The sequence below is a fragment of the Hesperophylax consimilis genome, chromosome 14 (assembly GCF_061612785.1).
Source record: "Hesperophylax consimilis isolate HC1 chromosome 14, BYU_Hcon_1.0, whole genome shotgun sequence".
Taxonomy (NCBI): Eukaryota; Metazoa; Arthropoda; class Insecta; order Trichoptera; family Limnephilidae; genus Hesperophylax; species Hesperophylax consimilis.
The window spans coordinates 1946280-1967851 of NC_142849.1; the positions used below are offsets into that span (position 1 = coordinate 1946280).

Below are 21572 nucleotides of genomic sequence, written 5' to 3' on the forward strand. Positions count from 1 at the left end.
ATTGGAACACGTTTCGCCGAGAACTAAGTATGCAATATCGCCTCTAATTGTAAAAACAACGCAATGATTATCTGTAATTTTTTTGTATGTATTAAAAATAATAAAAACACTGGTTATTGGATGTCACACTTGATGACATGTCGAACTTGCTTTATGTAAAGATTTGACAAATAATAACCAAATGGAAATACCCAACCATATTTCTGTGCTCCCGGTATTTTGAAGTTGTGGGCAGGATTGTATTTTATATTATCTCCTATCTATTTAAATAAAAATGTAAATGTTCGTTTGTTAAAAATCTTCACCGATTACATTGAAATTTTGACACAACATTGCATTCGGATGAGTGTGTGTTTTTATATATGTACTTATATTATAACGATGTCACCTGAGCGAGGTAAAAACAAACTTCATACAGATATTTTTGATGAGTTCTTAGAATTTTCGCATCAATATCAGGCAACACTGTCTTCACTGTCCACCGGCAAAAGTGTATGAAAATCTGGAACTTGATTGCCGTCTGATAATCTGTCACTATCATTAGAGGTCTCTGCAGTCAATTTAGTATCGGGTGAAATGCTACGAGATTTCTCAAGCCTGTTTTTGAGGTAATTTATTTTTTTTCGTCAATCGTAATTGCCTACGCTCCAAAGCCTTACATCTTTTGAGCCAATATACATTTTACTATTATTTTTTCATTTATTAATTTTCGGGTAATCAACAGTTTACATTTAATCACTTTGTACATAAGTATTATATAGCCAAAATAAAAGCAATTATGGATTTCCTCAAATTCATTTCATCCACATTTAGTTATTTTCGAGAGATTTTTGACTTTATGGATATGACTGTCTGAAAAGATGAGTTCTAGTTTTAGCTCTAAATTCTGACAAGTCCTTCTGTTCTGAAGAGCTGGCTTTAGAATGGTGAGCTACGGTGAGAGGTGTGCGGATTTCACAAGTTTTTTATTTTATTTTTATTTCGAACAGTTATTAAAAGTTACTCTACCAATACTTTGATTTCATAGAATATCTAGCCATTCTCCCCATGGAACATTTATTAATTATGTTCTAGAAATAACATGTATTCATAATCTTATCAGCACAATTATTTATCTTTCACTATCTACTCAGCCTCTGTTATATAACAGCGGTCAAAGTGGGAAGGCGTTCAGTTTGCGTCAAGTAACTCCATTAAACAAGATGGCAAAGTACACTCTAAAATATTTCAACGTTAAGGGATTGAGTGAACCAATTAGGTTTCTTTTCGCCTACGCCGATGTGCCATTCAATGACGTCAGGATTGAGAAGGAAGATTGGTTGAATATCAAGAAAGGTGAAAAAATTTAATCTAACTTTTAAAATTGTAATAATATAGTATTTTACACTGTGAGGGTAAAAATTGAGGTGTTTAAAAATTGAATTTCTATTTTTGAAACCTTTATTTCGTGGTGGATTTCTATTTTAACGTGTGTTTTTTGGAAACAATCTTTATAATATCCAATACTTTTATTATTACTTTTTTACATATATTTGTTAATTTTATTATGAAACATTTATGTTTCAAGTATTTTGAAATGCTTAATTTTTAAAAGGAAATCAGAAAGTATGTCAGGCTTAATTTATTATTGATGTGAAAACACTCCAATTTAAAAACAAAATAAATGCTACTAATGTCAATTATAAAATATATCTGTGTTTATGTTTTAAAATAAAAGCACACATATACTATGATATGAGGTAACTTAAAATAAATAGTAAAAAAAACTTAGATCCTAAACCTTTTGACTCGTCTGCTACTTCCATCCAATTTCAGAAAAATACTTAGATACTAACTCCTATTAACCATTTGAGAACTGTTTACTTTTCACATTTGATCTTATCTCTTTCGTGAAACTTTTTGTCATTCTCAGACCTGCCCTTCGCCCAGGTGCCCGTCCTGGATACCGGAGACTTCATCCTCAGCCAGTCCACTGCAATCGCCAGGTACCTCGGCAAAACCTTTGGGCTGGTCCCAACTGATGATCTGAAAAATGCTCAACTGGACGCCCTCGTTGCACACATGGTTGATATGATGAAGAGTAAGTATCAATGATTTGTGTCGAAACTTCCTGTCGAACAATAGTTCAGAAAAGGGTAAAAGAAAAAAGATGAAGACAAAAATGATTACACCTTGTAAGTTACCCCACATTTACTGTATATTCACCAACTGAAATACAAACATGTATTGATGGAGAGCTGCTTTCGATGGTCGTAGGATAGCCAATGAATTTTAATATCCCAATACGATTTAAGATGTTGAATATATTTTGGTGTATTGAGTCATGCTGCATTTGCTCCTCCATTTGAAGCAACATGAATCATACTGTAGAAAGGTGTTGGCTCCGTCCATCTAATGTTTAACGTCTTTAAAATAAAAAAATATTTCTTATTGCTGTACTACTGTAATATTATTGTAATATTTTGTATTATTACTGTATATTTTTTATGGGTTTGTTATTGGATAAACCTCCCCACATTCCGGAATAAACTCGTTATTATTATTATACCTTACAGTTTTGCAGTGTCCATCAAGAATCATCCCAAATAATGATATTTCATCATCGAAACTGCATAATAAGCCTAAACCCTGGCTCGAGAATGGGGAAGGAACGCAAAACGTCCCGGCACTTCAAAATTAAAAGTGGTTTTTATTGAATTAAACGTTGGTTTGGTACAGGTACACATTTGAAGACTGGAATAACCATTTTATGGTAATATGCGAGGCACAAGGGTTGAGAAGATTCATCAGGAAATCCGTACAATACGAAGGCTTTTAAAAGTACTCTCTGCTTCAACCATGTATATTTGTATGTCATGTTGGTACTAATGAATTTCGACTTCTTTCAGAACACTCTGAGACCGTTCAGAAAGGCGAAGGACTCGAGGAGTACGAAGCCACCGTTGTTCCATTTTACCTCCAGAAGTTTGAGTCGTTGGCAAGTGAAGGCTGGTTCTACGGAACAACCGTAAGTATCATTTTACATCATAGATATTAGAGAAATATAAATGATTAGGGACATTTCTTGATTATTTGCTAGACGACATCGGTTCGTGTTGGGCTACCTTTTTAGCCAGCGCCAGCCTTGCGGTGTCCATCATCAATTACAATGAGAATGGATCAGTCTGGACTATACCATCAGGCGTTAACGTGTTTACCTGCGTATCTTAAAGTTTAACTTAGTATTTGGAAGAACTTCATGTATTATACTTTACTCCCCAAAATGCGACTTGAAAAAATTGGATCATGCATTTTCAATCAGATGTACGTTTCCCAATTAAACAGCGTTTCGTCTCTCTAAAATTTGTTTTTACAAGCGCTATAACAAAAGCGAACTTCAAAGCGCAAGTAGGTAATTCAATCGTTTATATCGGTGAGCAAATAAGTAACAGCCTTATCAATTTATTTTTGGCCTCAAGACCTCAAGAAGAATTTATCGGATAAATGCGAAATGATTAACTTTTTGGTTTGTTTGTTTTGGACTAGTCATCTGATCTAATTTGAATATAATTGTCATTTTTAAATTTAATTACTTTATTTTAATTTTGACATTTTAAGAAAATATTATGATTATGTTTTCTAATCCTTCTCACTAGAAGGTCTTGTGCTCAGGGGTACTAGGTTTTGGACAGAGGGTTCTCAGCAACTTCCATTGTTAAACTTCATGGATTGGGTAGGGTTTTTTTGGTAACTTCCATGACGGCGTTTTTAAAATACTATAGTTACGTTTTTTTAAATAATTCCTAATGCCAATATTTTATGGTCTTAATGTAGTTATTTTTTGTTTTAATTTGTTTGATACTAAGTGGGATTCGGTTATAGTATAGCTTTGTAGCTAAAAATTCAGAAATCCTATATTTTTGTCTGTTCTAAATTTTTGGGTTATTTTGTCTGATTAATTGTTGATCCCTCAGGTCCTACGTCATCTTTGAAAGGAGGGAAAGAATAATCTGCGAAGGAAAAGGGTATGAGGGCAGGTCGGAACAGGGTCAAAGTGTCCAGGAGTGACGGACGAATAAATACATCCCTCACGCTGCGGCGCAAGGCGATGGGTCGAGTTCCAGCTGGAAAGAGCAGAGGTCACCCTGGACAATTCTCTTTCAATTCCTCACTATCTTGTTTCCTTAATAAAATTTCAATGCAATCTTTTTTATCTTACGCCAATCCTTTGTCCGCAGACTTCTTGGGTGGACGTGTACTTCGCGGGCTTCATCGACTCCATGGAAACAAAGCTGAAGAAAGAGCTCCTGGCCAACTACCCTCGCCTCAACCAGATCAGACAGAAGGTGCAGCAGAAGAGCTCCGTCCAGAAATACCTTGAGAAGAGACCCGTGACTCAGTGAACACGATATCCCATGAGCATGACAAAATTATTAATTTTTTTCGAATTAATTATTTTTTTATGTTAAACTTACTTTCTCGCTGTCAGTAGACATACCTTAAAGAAATATGACGTCAAATAAAAAAAAGTACAAAAACTAAAACATAAACATTTTTTTACCTATTCGGTTAGGGTAGGGATGGGGGGTTGAGAGGTTACTCGGTTGAGAGATCAGTGGCAACATGAAAAGATTATTTTTCTCTTTAAAAAAAAAAACAAAAACAAAAATGTCACCGGACACTAAAATTTCATTTAGATTTTCACTCTTATGCCGGATTCACACGAGGACAATACAGAAGACAATACAATATTGTCCTGACAATACAATATTGTGAACAACCTCGACCGCGCAGGGCAGGACAATGTGATAATTCTAAAGTTCTACCGTAGGTCAAACGCGGAACGCTGCGAAAATGGAAACATGTCGACGCCCATTACGAGCGATTTCGCGAAAAGTATTAGTTCTTTTATAATAATATATATTTTTGTGTTCCATTTACACAACATTTTTAAGCCGAAGGCGCGGTGGTGGGAGTAAGACACTATCTTGCCTAGATGGCGTGTTCGTCTTATCTATATCTAGGAAAATGTATTGGTTCTTTGTCCTGTCTTCCAAACTACCATTCACGCTAAGACAATGGGTACAGAGCTGGGACAAGACATTATTGTACTGTCCTTGTGTGATCCCTGCATTACTAAGAAATCACTTTAAAATGTGTTAAATAGTAGGTCAAGTACGTCTCTTGACACCCAGTATAATGCCATAAATGTCGGCCTCTGTGGTCGAGAGGTTATGATCTTACGAATATGGAGGACATGGGTCCGAATCCCGGCGAGCTCACGTAAATTTTATTTGCTTAATTTGTGTTATTTCAAAATTAATTCATTTAAAATAATATTTAATATATTTGCGTCACGTTCCTAAGTGGTATAATATATTTTCAGTATCATATTTGGTGACCAAATCTGAATAGTTAGATACTTCTTCTCCTTCCTATTTCCTATCTCCCCGCTTCCTGCAGCTTCACAACATGCCTTCCCTAATTTGTGATGCCATAGTCTTACTGGCTCCAGACGGCTGGAAGCAGTTGGGATTCTTGTTCCGTAATGACAAAAATATCCTATATACTCAGTACCAAAATATAAATTATTACTGGTTTTGAAAAACAAATAAAAATTTTACCCTAATCCGCTAGATGGCGCAGGTACAATTAATATATGTATAATAATCGTTTGTGTCGAACATGAATATAAATTTATTAATGATTAAATTAATAGCTCCATTTATCTTTACACAGGTGTCGCTAAAAAAATATTAACATTATATAGGTAATACAGGTACAAATAGAGCGCGAACCGTTATCAAGGAGAAATGTTTAACCAATCCATAAACAATAAAAACTGAAAACAAAATCTGATAACACATGTTTTTCAAGTTCACTAAATTGGTGCGTCCTAAAACATATAAACACATTTTTGGCAAAATAACATAAGGAATTCTATGGAAAAACCGCATATTAAATGTTCCTTGGGCGCCTTAATAAGACAACATATTAATTCAAATATTGACTATAATATTTTTATCGTATTTGTTATCATGTTACTAAAAAAGTAGACAATTTTTATTTGCGCCTTTTGAATATTTCCGATAATCTCCCGTTTTCAAGACGGGTTTGTTTTTCTGCTTGGAATATGTCCAATTCTCAATCGCAACACAGTATGTTATTTCTTTTCTCTGTGTTTTCTAATTCGTGTTGTTTTTCCATTGTTCAAATAATAATTTTAAATCAAACATGAATTTCGGTTTCCGGCTTTGATTCTAACCATATTGTAACTCTGCTTCAAAGAAGTTTTGAAAGTGAATTTAATGGCCATTTAAAAAAAATGATTTTGTCAAAAATTCAGATAAGCGATAAAGTAGCTACCTATAATATAATATTTTAACAATCATCTTCAAATTCGGAACCAATTTGTCGAGAATTCAGTCAAGCGAAATTATTTTATAAGTACCTACTCATAATAATATATATTTTTTCAACCAGGAAATTATTTCAATTCTATATTTGAAAATTTGGGAATTTTTTCAAAATTAAAATCAAAAATTAAAAATTACCAATCTTGACCAATAAACTCTTTTGTGATTTTTCAAGGGTCTGCGCTTTTTCCATTTTCAAGAAAGCGTTATTTACTACTTACTATATTAACTAAAATAAGATCCCTTGAGTACCGTTATAGAAATTGAAATAATATAAAGGTACGCATTATTCTAAGTAATAATTATCCGCCCGAAATACCCATACAAATTGAAAAAATCTCCCAAGAAAGAATAAATGCCGGCGACAGGATTTATTTTTTTCTCGGGAGATTTTTTCAATTTGTTTGGGTATTTAAGGTGGATTATTCTTGCTTATAGTAATGTGTTTTCCTTTGTGCTATGGATTTAAAAAACGTTGTCTTATAAACTTTAGTTTATTTTTAATAATAAGGTACGTTTATATTATTCTTTAAATATATGTAATCAGACCGACCTAAATAATAAAATGTGTGGAATAAAAATGAAACGGATATGCTATGAGCTCGATTCACAGACGTAGTATTTATCTAATTTAATAAATTATGTTATTTGTTTTGCTTTCATCAGAAACACATTTTTGGTAAAACAACACGAGGTATTTCTGCTGAAATTACTATAACATAATGTTTAGTATCTTAATCACGTGGCTACCCCAATAACTGGCATAATTGTTGTCTTATATCACCTTTATCAGGTTTTCATTTAACGGCTCGCCATCCTGATATCACAGTTTTATTGGTCGCATAGAGCATATCCCGTTGAAATATGTATTGACATAGTGGGAAAGGTTAACACAAGCATTGATACAATAAGGACCAAAAATTGATATTCCGAATACACAAATTGTGTAGTCAATGCCGAACGGATTGAACGAGTATCTCGATATTTAAGACCATACAGCTGAGTACCTTCTTATTTGACATCTTCAGTGGTCGAGGGGTAAGGTTCTTGACTAGGAAGCTGGAGGGCACGGGTTCAAATCCCGGCGTGCGCAAGTAAATTTTACTTAATGAATTTGTGTTATTTCACAATTTACTAATTTAAAATAATATATTTGCGGCATGTCCCAGAGTGAAAGATAATCTCAGAGATGAAACGTTGCTTGAAATGGCTTTGGCCATGTTTGGTGACCAGATTTGAAAAGCCAAGTACTTCGCCAACTTCTTCTTTCTCGTCTCCTTCCCTTTCTCAATACCTTCAGCTTCACAACATTCTCCATTTAGGGATTGCAGTTTCACTGGCTCCAGACGGTTGGGAGCAGTTGGGACCCCAAAAAATGTCAGGAATCAATGGTTAAAGTAAGTGCATTAACACCCTGTATAATCTATATGTATCGTTTTAACAAAACCAATATTATATCTATCTATATACTATCGAATTGTGCAAGCGGAGTTCCGGGCATACATCAACAACAGTGGATTTCGCTTTAGCCAACCTCTTAGGGCCTTATTTAACCTCACCAATGGCGACACCAAAACAACTGCAAGCCATCTATAGAGGATTTTCGTGTCGGCTTTGTGGCACCATAATTTTGTAGCAGATACCATCATCGACCAGAAAATTACTGGTTGCTTTCATCAGGCATCCCTTTTCGCTCGCACAAATCTGTTGTCCTGTGTTGAAATTGCTGCTTTTTGTCTTGTCTAGTGTCTCGTTTGATTGCCTGTAACCATAGTTGGCAGCTCAACTGGTTGTGCCACCATGGTGTCTTGGTGTCTATGATCTCTCATAAAATCTTATGTGTTAATTGTTACGTTTGTGGAACCCTACAAAAAATACTTTATATTTGTAGAAACGAACATTGATAAAAAGGTAAATGCAGAACACGAACACACCACTAATGAATATGTTTGCTGAAAGCATGAAGAATAATTAATTACACTGGTATATTGATATGAATGATCATCATTCAGTCACGTGGCGCCTATCTAATCTAATCATGCAATCATGCGATTATCGAGCACGATGATGTTATTATCACTTAATTAGATCTATTTTCCTTCACGAACACATAAATATGTACGAGATAGCGTTGATATTTTTGTAAATCTGATTAGGATTTTTAATATTAAATTATTTATTTTCATTTCGTATTTGGATTGCTTTGCTGTCTCTAATAAACCACCATCGTGGTGAGAATTGGCTTATTACAGAAATTTTCTTCAAAGGCTCCGGTTCCTGGCTATTTTATCAAGTTTCCCATCTTTCACCAGGCATCTTTCTAATGATTAGGTTGCTTATGGGACCTACAGAATCTTACAATGTTTACTGACTATTTAATTTAATTTAATATGTTTTAATGTTTACTCTCAACAAACTTTTTTATTTTTTTATTATTACTCATATATTCATTCGTTATGATTAAGAATCGTTCTAATTCCAGGCGAAATTATTGATATTGTGTAGACCTACGTGAAATGCATTTTAACCATGTATAATTTAATATACCTTATCACTTGTATCATAGTTTACTGTGTATGTCTTAATAAACAAACAGATTAGCAGTTGTTTATCCACTTATTGACGAAGTTATCACAGATCTGCTTTAACTTTTATTTTTAATGAAAGACAAATGTTCCTGGTTTACGAATAACCTGACATTATTTTAAAATCTCCTACTACCACCACAGTACGCGGAAAATGTTGCTTGTGTTGTGATGGAGGACTTAGCCAGGCGCAGAATTGAACACAGAATTTCGGGTAGAACCCAAACGCGATGTCAACCCAGCCACCGACCGGTCGAAAAACCATTCTCAGTTTTGCTTTGCTTTTATCGTGTTTTAATCTTATTTTTTTGATCTCCGAATTGAATTTTCTTGGTTCCTCCGGGGGTTTTGGTTTCTTCTAAACAACCTGCTTCATACGTCAGAAGTCCATCTCACGAGCTATTTACCTAATCTATTAAATGTTTGAAAATTTTTCGACTACATCTAATAATTAGATTATTTCTACTTTTATTGGATCATTTTTCAATCACTTCTATACAAAACACTTAAAAAATATATTAATCTGCAAATATATTAAAACGTGAAAAATCTACCAATGGAAAGAAATATTGATGTTTTAATACATTATATTAAGAGTCCAGTCGTCTTAAATTACAAACTAACCTTCCTAAGATGTTAGGTATTTCCTCATTACTGCATAATTAACTATACCTTGATAGTTAAATAATCGTAATCGATTCAATACACGACATTTTTAAATGGCAGCGTCTATAATTTCTTCGCCTTTGTAAGCCGGTATAATTTATTAACTAATAAATAATATATTAATTTTATTGATATAACTTATTCAACTTTTAAACCTCATTGTTATATTTAATCATTAATCATTTCATGTTTTATTTCAGATTTGTTAATATCATATTCTTCAACAGTCAAATATATATTTTTAAAACATCACTAACAAGATTATCAACGGTTTTTTGGGTCGGGAGTGTCTTTGAAAATATAAGTTGTTTGGTTGACGAAATAATTGCAATAATTATTACCACATCGATACATTATTACTCGACGAGTCTCAACGGAAAAATTCGAAGCGTCAATCTTTGTAGTAATTATATTCAGAAATGTCATCATTAGTATTAATGACATTGATTGTCTCTAGCCAACTGTGACTGAAAAATACACACATATTTGAGTGGAAATCATATGATATGAATACTTTTATTTTTGATACAGTTATTTCGTATTCTCCAACACTTGATCATTGGCATTGTATTTTTGATACTATGGTTATTTCGTATTCTCCAACACTTGATCATTGGCATTGTATTTTTGATACTATGGTTATTTCGTATTCTCCAACACTTGATCATTGGCATTGTATTTTTGATACTATGGTTATTTCGTATTCTCCAACACTCAAGTGTTGTGTCACTCAACAATTTCAATGATCAATCATTGAAATTGTTTTTTTTAATACTAGAGTTATTTATTATTCTCCAACACTTGATCATTGACATTGTATTTTTGATAGTACACATATTTCGTATTCTCCATCACTTAATCATTGACATTGTATTTTTGTTATTTAAAAAATGTTTGCAAATATATCAGCTGTTTTGTAAATCTTTCTAATCTATCTCTCTTCTTTCCTCCAAAATAAAACATACTACCAGGCGTTATAGTACTATTTGCAGCCATCATTTAGAATCTAGAACCTACTTGACACCAGGTTATTATGTACTGATTTTCTTTGCATTTCTATCCTTTTCTTGGTTTGTGTTGTGCACCTAATCACATTTATAAGTTAAATATATCTGGCTTATTTCACCGTAACATGGCATTACTGAATTGCGAGGCTTCTTCGACGTAAGGCTGTATTCTGCGTCTGTATGTGTATGGAGGGTACTTAGCCTATGTCTGTGTGTTATTATTAAGTCTACATCACCACAACGGAAAACAGCAAAGCAATCACTTCTCAATACTCTATGCATTAACCCAGTCAGTCACTAGCAATACTTCATGAGTGTCAGTACTTTTGCGCGGTAATAACATTCAAAACACATCTCACTTTTCTCTTAACACTTTCTTAAATTACAATAAACAATACAATACAATAACTACTGTTAAATCCTAACCCAAATGGTTCAGGTAATAATGTAATAGTTTTACAGTTTTCTACGAAATTTTCAATCTTATTTATATTACGATAAGTTTGTGAGGCGTTCATTTTTCTTCGAGTGATTTGTCAATTTTTCGAAGTTTTAATTTGAATATTGATAATTGAGTGGTATTGATCTATACAGACTATGGACGCAAAAGAAATCTGAGTAAGTATTTGTTCCGTTTTTTTATGGTTTGTTTTGTATTAATGAAACACGTTAGTGAGACTCTAGAGTGGCAGATTGATATGAGCATTGGTTTAGGGTACAAAGGTGGCGGATTCAAAATAAGGCCCGTGTAAAAAAAAACGCTGTGGAAAAAACAATAATTATTTACTACTCGGACAAACAAGCACAAGGGATCTTGACTAGCAATATGAAGGTTCAAATCCTGGATAAAAATAATTTTATCTGGTGAATTTTTGTTATTTTACAATTTATTAATTTAAAATAATAAAAATTACACTTGGAGCATGTTCCAGACTAGAAGATACTCTCAGAATTGTCCTGGTGTAAGACCACCATTCAGAATTAAAACGTTACTTGAAATGGCTTTAGCTGTGTTTGGTGATCTGAATAGCCAGGTACTAACCCACTTTTCTCTTACCCGTTTCTTTCCCCTCCCTACTACCTTCAGCCTCACATCGTACCCCTATTATTGTGGTTGCCATAGTCTCTCAGGCTCCAGACGGTGCAGTTGGGACTTTCGTGTGGTATTCACAATACAAAAAACCTAAACAATACTTAGTTTCAATTGAATCACTGGAAGAAAAAAACATTTAGCAATTTCGATTTACTTTTAATTTTACCTTTTTAATTTAATTAATTTGAACTTTAGTTCATGCCATGTTAAATTTATAAAAAAATTAAGACATTTTAAATTTAGTATATTCGTAATATTAGCGAAAAATTTAGCATTTGTATTCTTATACATGACGTGTAATATAATATACGTCATGTAACATTTGGAATCGGGCCGCTAACAATAATAGCACTCGTTTTGTAGATGGCGATGAAGTTTAAATAATACATAATTAATAAACATAGCCAAAAAGTGTGTGTTTTATTTTTTTAAGTAAGTTCAGGCACAAAAATTTAAATTTTTTATTTTAGATTTTGAAATTTAAATAAGTTTTTATAGGCCTGATCCTGTTTACAAAAAGACTAAATGTGTTACTGCCTACGTGCTTCGCCTTAATCCAAATAAAAAAAAAAAAAATTCACAGAAGTTAGAGAGGTATCTGATTTATCATTTACCCTAATTGGGGATGCAATAGTCCTACTGGCTCCAGCCGATTGGGAGCATTTGGTACTCTTGTGCGGTATTCACAAAAAATGTATGCATGTATATGTCTACCGCCAATAAACATGATCGATAACAACTTTTATCGAGTATTTATTAGGGATTAGTCGTATCGCACCATTTTCATATATCAGCCAATATTGTTGAAAGCCATTATACTGGGTGTAACAGCACTTACCAGAAAGATTTTAATCATTGCCACCTATATATATTTGGAGCAAAAACGTAAATATCATTTTACTATCCGATTTTAAAACAAAAAATATATTTCTATCACACGTCGCCACTCGGTAGTCTGGTACAGCCCAGCGGGTTACGTGATACGCATTTTGTCTCGTTCTTGCAGCACGTAAACAGACGATACAGAGGTGAGATAGGTAACGTGTAGCAGAGAAAAAAAATATTGAAAAAATATCATCGGACACCTCCACACTGGAGGCCCTGAGGAAAATAATTTCCATGAGGGCCTATGTCATCTTTGGGAATGCTGTATGGAGGGGCCTTTCAACGAAAGGAAGGAGAAGAAGCTCTGGAAAGGAAAAAGTTATGATGGGTGGGTAGGAATCTGGAGGCAGTGTGTCATGATTATGAGTCCTGCTGGAGAGTTCAAAAGGTCTCCCTCTATAATTTTCAGAGGTGGGCTTGGGTACTACCGGCCGGATCCATTTATTGGATAACTGCTATAGGTCACCCCAAGTGGTTCGCTAGGTTTTGTAATTTAGCAGTGGTGTCCGAGTTCATCGGGTGAGGTGTGTTCAGGATGCGCCTGCCCACCAGCTGCGTGGGGTGCCAGATCGGGAGAGGCTGCTTTGGAAAGACCCTTTGGCCTCTCCAGCTGGTCTTTCGACCCATCCCCTAGATCCCTAGATTACCCTCATATCCTTTACCTTACCAGAACTTCTTCTCCTCCTTTCCTTAAAAAGACCCTACACACAGCATACCAAAAGATGCCATAGGCCTTGAAGGAAATTATTTTCATGTGGGGTTAATAAAAAAAGTCTCTTCCGATCCGGCCGCATGCAGTAGATGGGCAGACGTGTCCGTCGCCAAGTCCTAGACAAACCACACCCCCATGAACCCGGGCACCGCTGCTAAGTCACCAAACGAAGCGAAACACTTGGGGTGACCTATGGCAGAGGTTATCCAATAAATGGTTTCTGGTGTGGTGTGTTCCTTTAATTTAAAATATAATTTCATTCTTTACAAATTATATTAAGTTCAATCACGTATTTCTAGTATCTACATTATTACGTATTATTCATTTGAATAAATTCAAATAGTACCTACAACAGTAATAATTATGGAAACATTGTAAGAAGCTATTATTCACCAATCGTACTTGCGTGCCTGTTCAAATAAAATGTCAGATTTACTGAGAAATTTCCCACCGCCGCGCCTCGCCGGTGTAAACAATTAAATCATACACATTATCACATGTACTCTGAACCCTATCCGAAGATAATCAAATTATAATTTATTACTTTGTTTGTCGGTTTTTTACTGCACTGCTAATAATTCGAGCAAGCTGCAGCAATGTTTAATGGTTTACCTTCAATATTTCCATGGGGATATTAATCGGAAATCAATCATGCATAACCTACCAATGTGAACAAAAGAGTAATGAACAAACTATATGTCGCCTGCATCGATTACGTAATTAATATTCTAATACTTATTTAATATCCACGATATAAATATACCATATTCAAAAATTAATGACACAGAATACAAGCATAATCAAACACTAGTAATAATTTAAACAAAAATAACAATTAACTTTGGCATTTGATCATAAAATGAAAACACAAAATATAAAATTAATACAATCTCTAGAAGAAGATACAAGTACATAAAAAAGATTATACTCAAGTATGAGTAAGTTTAATCAATAATAATTTAAAAGAAACGATAGTAAAGCATTTCGTACTGATTACACATTACTAACTTCAGATAATCTAGGTACAAGGGAGTGTTCGAAATGCTCAGTCCTGGAAGTGTTCTATACAGGATCTTAGAACGAGTAGCTCTTGTAAGTATATGAAATTTAATGCAAGACTATGTATACTACCATTTACAATTTTTAACATAAATATTAATATTGATCACAGGTGATAGATGATTTTGCCGGATATTGCCTGTTTCATCGTGAGAGAGATGCATAAAACAAAATTTGACTTTTTTAAAGTTTTCAAAAAAAAAGAAAAAGTTTCATTAATTATGCATTTACGTTAAAGCGGTTTGTAACTTTTACAAAACGTTTTTCAAATTTAAAATTTGCTGTAGAACCAGAGTTTATTATTCTAGACAATGAATTAGTAAGTTCCCGAGGTATTCGTTTCGAAGCATCAGATAGCAGCAGATATTTTAGTAATACATTCATAAAAATAATTCATATAAAACCAACGGAAAGATCAATTTTCTAGACCTGTTAGAACAAATTAGACCAGTCATACTAAACCTGCGGCCCGCCGAGCTATTTTGTGCGGCCCTCAATACATTTAATATCAGGAACATGATTTACAAAATCTGGCATTCTATATCACGTTAATTTGAGATTAATTGCGTCTTTGACGTACAGACATTGAAACCCGAAGAGGATAGTATAAGTATAATATACTATCTATATAATATAATATGGTATAAGAGTGTTGCTACTGCACACGCTAGATCTATCTTTAAAAAACAAAGATTTGACAGACAAATATACGCGCAAATAATTTTGCTCGTGGCAACACATAAATTTTTGACAGTTCCAAAGTTAAATGGTTACCAGTGTTACTACCAACGAAGGCGATGTATCGCCATTTAGGCTACTAAACATAACAAAAACCTCTTGAACTTATCTTTATATATCTATTTGATATAATATTTTTTGCGGCCGGAAATTTTCGAAAATGGAAATTCCCCCCCCATGGATTTCGAAAAATTGTTGTGGGGAATTACATATTATGATGTTTTTGGCTGTGCGGATTTTTTTTTCATCGAAGTTCTGTAACAACCCCCCCCCCCCCCCTCATGGATTTCAAATATTTTGTGGGGAGCACTCATTTTGAATTTTTTTTGTGGGGAATTATTATGTCTTACAGAAATTCTCTAACAACCCCCCCCCCCCATGGATTTCGAATAATAAAAGGGGGAATTAAGCTCACACCGTTGGCAACACTGACCAGTATAGTGTTGCGGCCCGCGTAACTTTACAAACATATGAATGTGGCCCTGAATCACTGAATTAGACTGTAGGTCCGTTCATTACGCTAGGCCCCGCGCCGTATATTATTTGACACGTCTTCTTCAGTTAGGTCGTTATGATTCCCACTTTATTTTAGAGATTTGCTAGGAAAAATTCAACGGTAGGTCAATATATTTTTACTCGGGAGATATTTTAAATTTATATTGATATTTTATGCGATTAATTATTGCTTATAATTATTTATTATAATTCCATTTTTTTTTATTTCACAATTTTTTGTTTTGTCTGGTTTATTTGGAATACTATCAGTTCATATTTGAGAATGACACTAAAAATCAATGTATTTTGAGTTTATTGAGAGTGAATTATTTCATGCATGAATAAAGCACAACACAGACAACCGAAATTAGTATGTTTGATAAAACTTGATTCAATCTTTGAACCTCATTATCTCAGATTCATGCACATGACAGACACAACCTTACTGTCCCTAAAGCGCGCAATAAAATAACAAATATTTTTATACAGACTATATAGTGCAGATGCATCAAGATTAACATAATTGGTACCTACCTACTAGTAGACGTGGCGTGAGCTAATACAGTTTTTTTAAACTCTTCAGGCTTTGTAGTAAAATCCAAATAAGTGGAATATTTCTGAACATATCTGAAAACTAAATCTGCTTTAGAAAGATGTTAAAATACGCTCTCAAATTTTACCACTGTAAATAAAAATATAATTTTCGATATTTAAAATATTCAATTCGAACATAAAAAAATTGCTCGTCTTACGTTTTTCTTAAGTAAAACTACAAATAACAAAAAAATATATAAAAAGAAACGCATTTTGTTAGAACAATATACTACAAACGTTAGTATTTCCTCGCTTTTTTATCTTTTCAAACAAAAATTCACAAAGTTTCTTAATTTTTTTTCAAATTTCGTTCGGATCCTTTGGTTCTGTAAAAGTTTATATTTAAGTTCTTCTGTAGTTAACTTATAGAGTTAAAAATAAAGCCTAGTGTTCTCGCTTTCTACCACCGTTTAGATCATATTTCTCATCATGACAGTGTCGGGGAAATACAACTATTTCGATGAGATCATTTGAGTTGTTCCCAAAAGCGAACAAATTAGCTTGAAGGGTTAAATACACACCATTTCAATTTATGGCATTTTGCCAAATTAATTATATCGGTCTTTTACAGAGCTGCGTTAATTATTATAGTATGAGTGTCTTTATAATAGAAACGCAAAAATATCAGTGACATACTTTGCTCATTTGTAAATAAAGGTTTATTCATGTTCTTTATATAAAATGTTCCTGCCGGTGTGGGTACATCACCTTGACTGATGTGAGAAATATGGAAACACGATTAATATACAATAAGTTTGAATAATAATTAGGTGTCACCTGCCAAGCCATTATATATCTTACTAGGAAATATAATTCACGAAGAAATGCCTAATTCAAACAGTAAATATAATAAATCTTCAATGTATTTTTCACGATCGAATTAGCAAGGATTAACTCCTGTGACATGGTATCAAAGCCATGCAATAATAATTACCTATGTATACAGGTTATTAGAGCACGTATATACACGAAGGATTAACCAGCGATTCCTGAGAATATTTAGAGATAAAACGTAGATGTTATTGATGATATAATTTAAACACATGTATTTAAATTTCGATTTTTGTTTGATGAAAGCAGGAATGAAATGGAATCATGGAAGTGGAAATTAACCCATTTCCCGGCATCAGATCGAGATAAATATCGGTCATACTTAATTGAGATTTGGCTCAGACTTTAGTCCTGTCCCTGTGGAGGAAAAATCAATCTTGAAATCGATGTATTATATATACTTATTTTTCACTACTTGATTTTTTTCAATTAAGGCTACGAAGACTACGAAGTAACGCAAAATCACATGTTTTTGGTTTGAATATTTTATCGCTTAGAAATATTTAGGATGCTTTAATTAATTTTTTTTTCAATCAAGTCTTTTTTTAGCCCAGAAAAGAAAAGTATTAGGCTCCTACTTACCAACTCTTTTTCGTTTATGGTTTTAATGCACAATGCGTGAAATTAAGTTTTTTAGAAAAATTTCGTAAACCATTCAAATATTTGCGCCTGAACTTTGCAAAACAGAATAAAACACACTTTTCGAAGCAACCGCAAGTTGCTTTGATCCTTTCCCACAATTCCAGGCTCGGCTCGCGTTTCGGTTCGCAAATGTATGCGCACCATAAAACTAGAATTCAAACCTTATCGTCATCTACGTAAGGAGTGTTATTGTTAGCGGCCGGATGCCAAATGTTAAATGTAAACAGTTAGAATTGGAAAATGATTCTGTCTTACCCTTGGTTATTTCGATCCATATAAGGGCATTGTTGCGGCGTGAATGGACTGTAATTGCGGTATTTTGTGATATTGTTTGATCGACTTACCAATATCTCCAAGCTGTCGGCACCTTTCCACTTTGCACTGCGGTAATCACCGGTGGGGTAATTGTTAGTATTGGAGGAGGTCTAGGAAAGGAATAGTGATATTGGATTTGCGATATGGTTCAACGGGTTATAGATTGCTATTTTTATGCACTTTTCACGGCGTTCTTTGACTCAAGATAGGTTATGCGGAAGCGGTCGGTTGAACCTTGCGGGCGGCGCGATACTTTAACAACTGACTCATGTAGGTAAAAGGCGCGGAACGCGGGTGGGAAACAACAGAACCAAATACTTTGCAACAATAACTGGCCCGAGCATGCCCCCCGCCTTGACCAATGGTCAAAGTAACTAATGCAACAAAAGAAACACGTTATGAAAGGATTCAATAAACAATACTGAACCCGCGGTAGAACTAAATTCTAAATTAACTAAATCTAAGATAACGTTAAAGTTATTGTGTAGGCAGGGGACAGAGTTTAACGACTGCCCTGCGATATGTTCCGGAGTTAGTCTTAACGTCCGCAACGCGGATCACCCCATCTACGCCGGGGTGGACGTTTACCACTACGCCAATAGGCCATTGTAATGGTGCGATATTGTCACTCTTAATTATTACCACGGTGCCTTTCGTTATTGGATTCGAATTTGTATTCCATTTCTGACGCGATTGCAGCGTGTTTAGATACTCCATTCGCCATCGATTCCAGAAAGTCTGGACGAGACGATCGACAAGATGTTTTCGTTGCAGCAAATTTACTGGCGCATCTGACAAATCAGCAGCGGGTAAAGATTGTAATGGAGTGAGCGTTAAAAAATGCGCGGGTGTTAAAGGCAATGGAGCCGAAACATCGGTAACGCTGAGCACTGATAATGGGCGTGAATTTAGAATAGCTTCAATCTGATGAAGAACCGTTTGCATCTCTTCGTACGTGAGAAGAGATGTACCCACAACTTTATTTAAGTAACATTTAATGCACTTAATGTTACTCTCCCAGATCCCACCGAAGTGGGGTGCTTGTGGAGGATTCATTTTCCACTCGATACGGTTTTCCAACAAATTTTCTGAGAATTCTTTCTTGTAGTCCGGTGACTCTAAAAGTTCGAATAAAGCCTTCAAATGCGATTTAGCTCCTACGAAATTTGTCCCATTATCAGAATACATTACATTTACAGGCCCCCGACGGGATGGAAAACGTTTGAACTCGTTGAGAAAGACTTCAGTCGAGAGGTCTAAAGCGAGTTCAATGTGAACCGCGCGGGTCACCAGACAGATAAATAAGCAAATGTATGCCTTTTGGCTTCTAACACCCCGACGTCTATGCGGGATTATTTGAAGCGGCCCAGCGTAGTCGACCCCCGTGTGCAGAAAGGCCTTAGCTTCGCGGACACGGCAAGCGGGTAAATCTCCCATTATTGGGAATTGCGGTTTGGGATTGACTTTAAAGCATGTATTGCACTGATGCACGCGTTTCCGAATCAAATTGCGCGAAGAAAGTATCCAAAACCTTTGCCTCAACAGAGACATAAGTAAGGTGGGTCCCGTATGCAAGTTCTTAGTGTGGTAATAATCTACTATTAAATCAACTATATGATCATGAGCGGGTAATAAAATAGGATGACGATTATCAAATTCGAGTTCGGCGTTTCTCAATCTGCCTCCTACTCTTAGGAGACCGTCCTGAATAAATGGATTTAATTTAGCAAGAACTTGCCGTACTTTTTTGCCGTCGTTCACTGACTTCATATCATCGGAAAAATGTACTTGCTGAACTGCCTTTATAATAGCGATTTCTGCAATGTCAATATGGCTTAACTCAAATTTACGCGGCAATTTCCTAATGAAGCGAAACACGTAAATGACAATTCGAATCAATTTCGACCACGAATGAATGCGAGAAGCCAACGTGCATAATAAAGGTGACACGATTGTCTTGAGGCGATTATCGGTTTTAGGTTTCATTTCGGGTGGATCAGCTACACGAGAGCACATTGAAGGTTACACCCGCCCTGTCCCACCCCGGTATAGGTGACTTATGGTCACCCCTTCGGAGTTCTCGCATGAATCTAATTTTTGAATAAACGGCTCTACAAAGTATATAAATGAAGCTAGACCTTCAATGTCCCCGCATACGGTGTTAGGAAGCGGTAAGCCAAAAGTAGTTGGCTGTTCATACTGATTGGGTTTCAATTCCGGTAACTGTTCTGAATTTGCGTGCTTAAATGGTGAAATAGGCCACTCTAAATGCGGCTGGCAAAGCCATTTTGGACCATTCCACCAAATGTCATTTGCTATCAATTGCGATGGTAGCATACCTCTTGACAGGCAGTCGCTAGGGTTATCAGCACCTGCGACATGATAAAAATGACTACTGTTTAAATTTTCGTGTATTTTTGCTACACGATTGGCAACAAAGGTTTGCCAGCGGTGAGGTGATGAATGAATCCAACTTAAAGTTACAGTCGAATCAGAAAAGGCAAATGTTGAATGAATAGTAAACCTAGCGGAGTAATTATCAATTACCTTTTTTAACAGGTGCGATAACAATAATGCAGCGCATAATTCTAGGCGTGCTAAGGAGACGATTTTTAGCGGCGCTACCTTTGATTTTGCGCAAACTAATTGAACCTTAATTCGGTTATCAGGAGTGGTCACATGAGCGTATACCACTCCTCCATATGCCTTTTCGCTGGCATCCGCAAATCCAACAAGTATTAACGTGCATCCTTCAGTGACTCCTATATGACGTGGAATACGAATCGACGATATTGACGGCAATTCCGCGTTGAACTGCAGCCACTGTTGTGATATCCTTGCGGGTGGGATTTCGTCCCAATCGATTTTTAAATTCCACAGCTCCTTTATTAGAAGCTTGGCTTGTACAATTATAGGTGCTACCAGACCCATCACGTCAAAGAGTCTAGCGACAGATGATAAAATATTGCGTTTCGTACAAGTTCGATTGTCTGGAGTAACTTCAAATGCGAAAATGTCATCCGAAGGATGCCATCGTAGCCCAAGGATTTTTAGCGATGCATCATTATCGAAAGTTACACTTTGCGACAGGCGAAGTTCCAATGGAACGTTTTCTAAAACTGTGCTGGAATTGGATGCCCACTTAGCGAGTTGAAAACCTCCTGACTGGAAGAGCTCAATCAACTCTTCAGCCGCGCGGATAGCTTCTTGCTCATTTAAAGCAGAGCTAGCGATGTCGTCTACATAAACATCTCTATTAATAATATCCTTTGCAAGAGGGAAGCGAGCGCCTTCATCTAACATTAATTGTTTGATTGCTCGAAGGGCTAAGAACGGACTACATTTAAGACCGAATGTTACGCGATTGTATTGGTAAGCCTGAAGCGGCTTTTGCGGATCGAATCTATATAAAATTCGTTGATAACGACGATCTTCTTTGCGAAAATTTATACATAAATACATTTGACGAACGTCTGCGGATATTGCGATAGGAAAAAGGCGTAAATTCAGAAGAATGCAAAATAAATCATTCTGTAGGCTTGGTCCCGTGTGTAA

At 35.2% G+C, this 21572-nt stretch overlaps 1 protein-coding gene across 1 annotated transcript; it reads left to right on the forward strand.

Moving 5' to 3' along the window:
• The first annotated feature begins 1162 nt into the window (after positions 1-1162).
• On the forward strand, positions 1163-4529 carry LOC149417767 (glutathione S-transferase-like). The gene is made up of 4 exons (XM_089639409.1): positions 1163-1335; positions 1913-2080; positions 2889-3007; positions 4218-4529. The coding sequence occupies exons 1-4, from the start codon at positions 1203-1205 to the stop codon at positions 4380-4382; spliced, it is 585 nt and encodes a 194-aa protein (XP_089495535.1). The 5' UTR covers positions 1163-1202; the 3' UTR covers positions 4383-4529.
• Positions 4530-21572: the final 17043 nt, after the last annotated feature.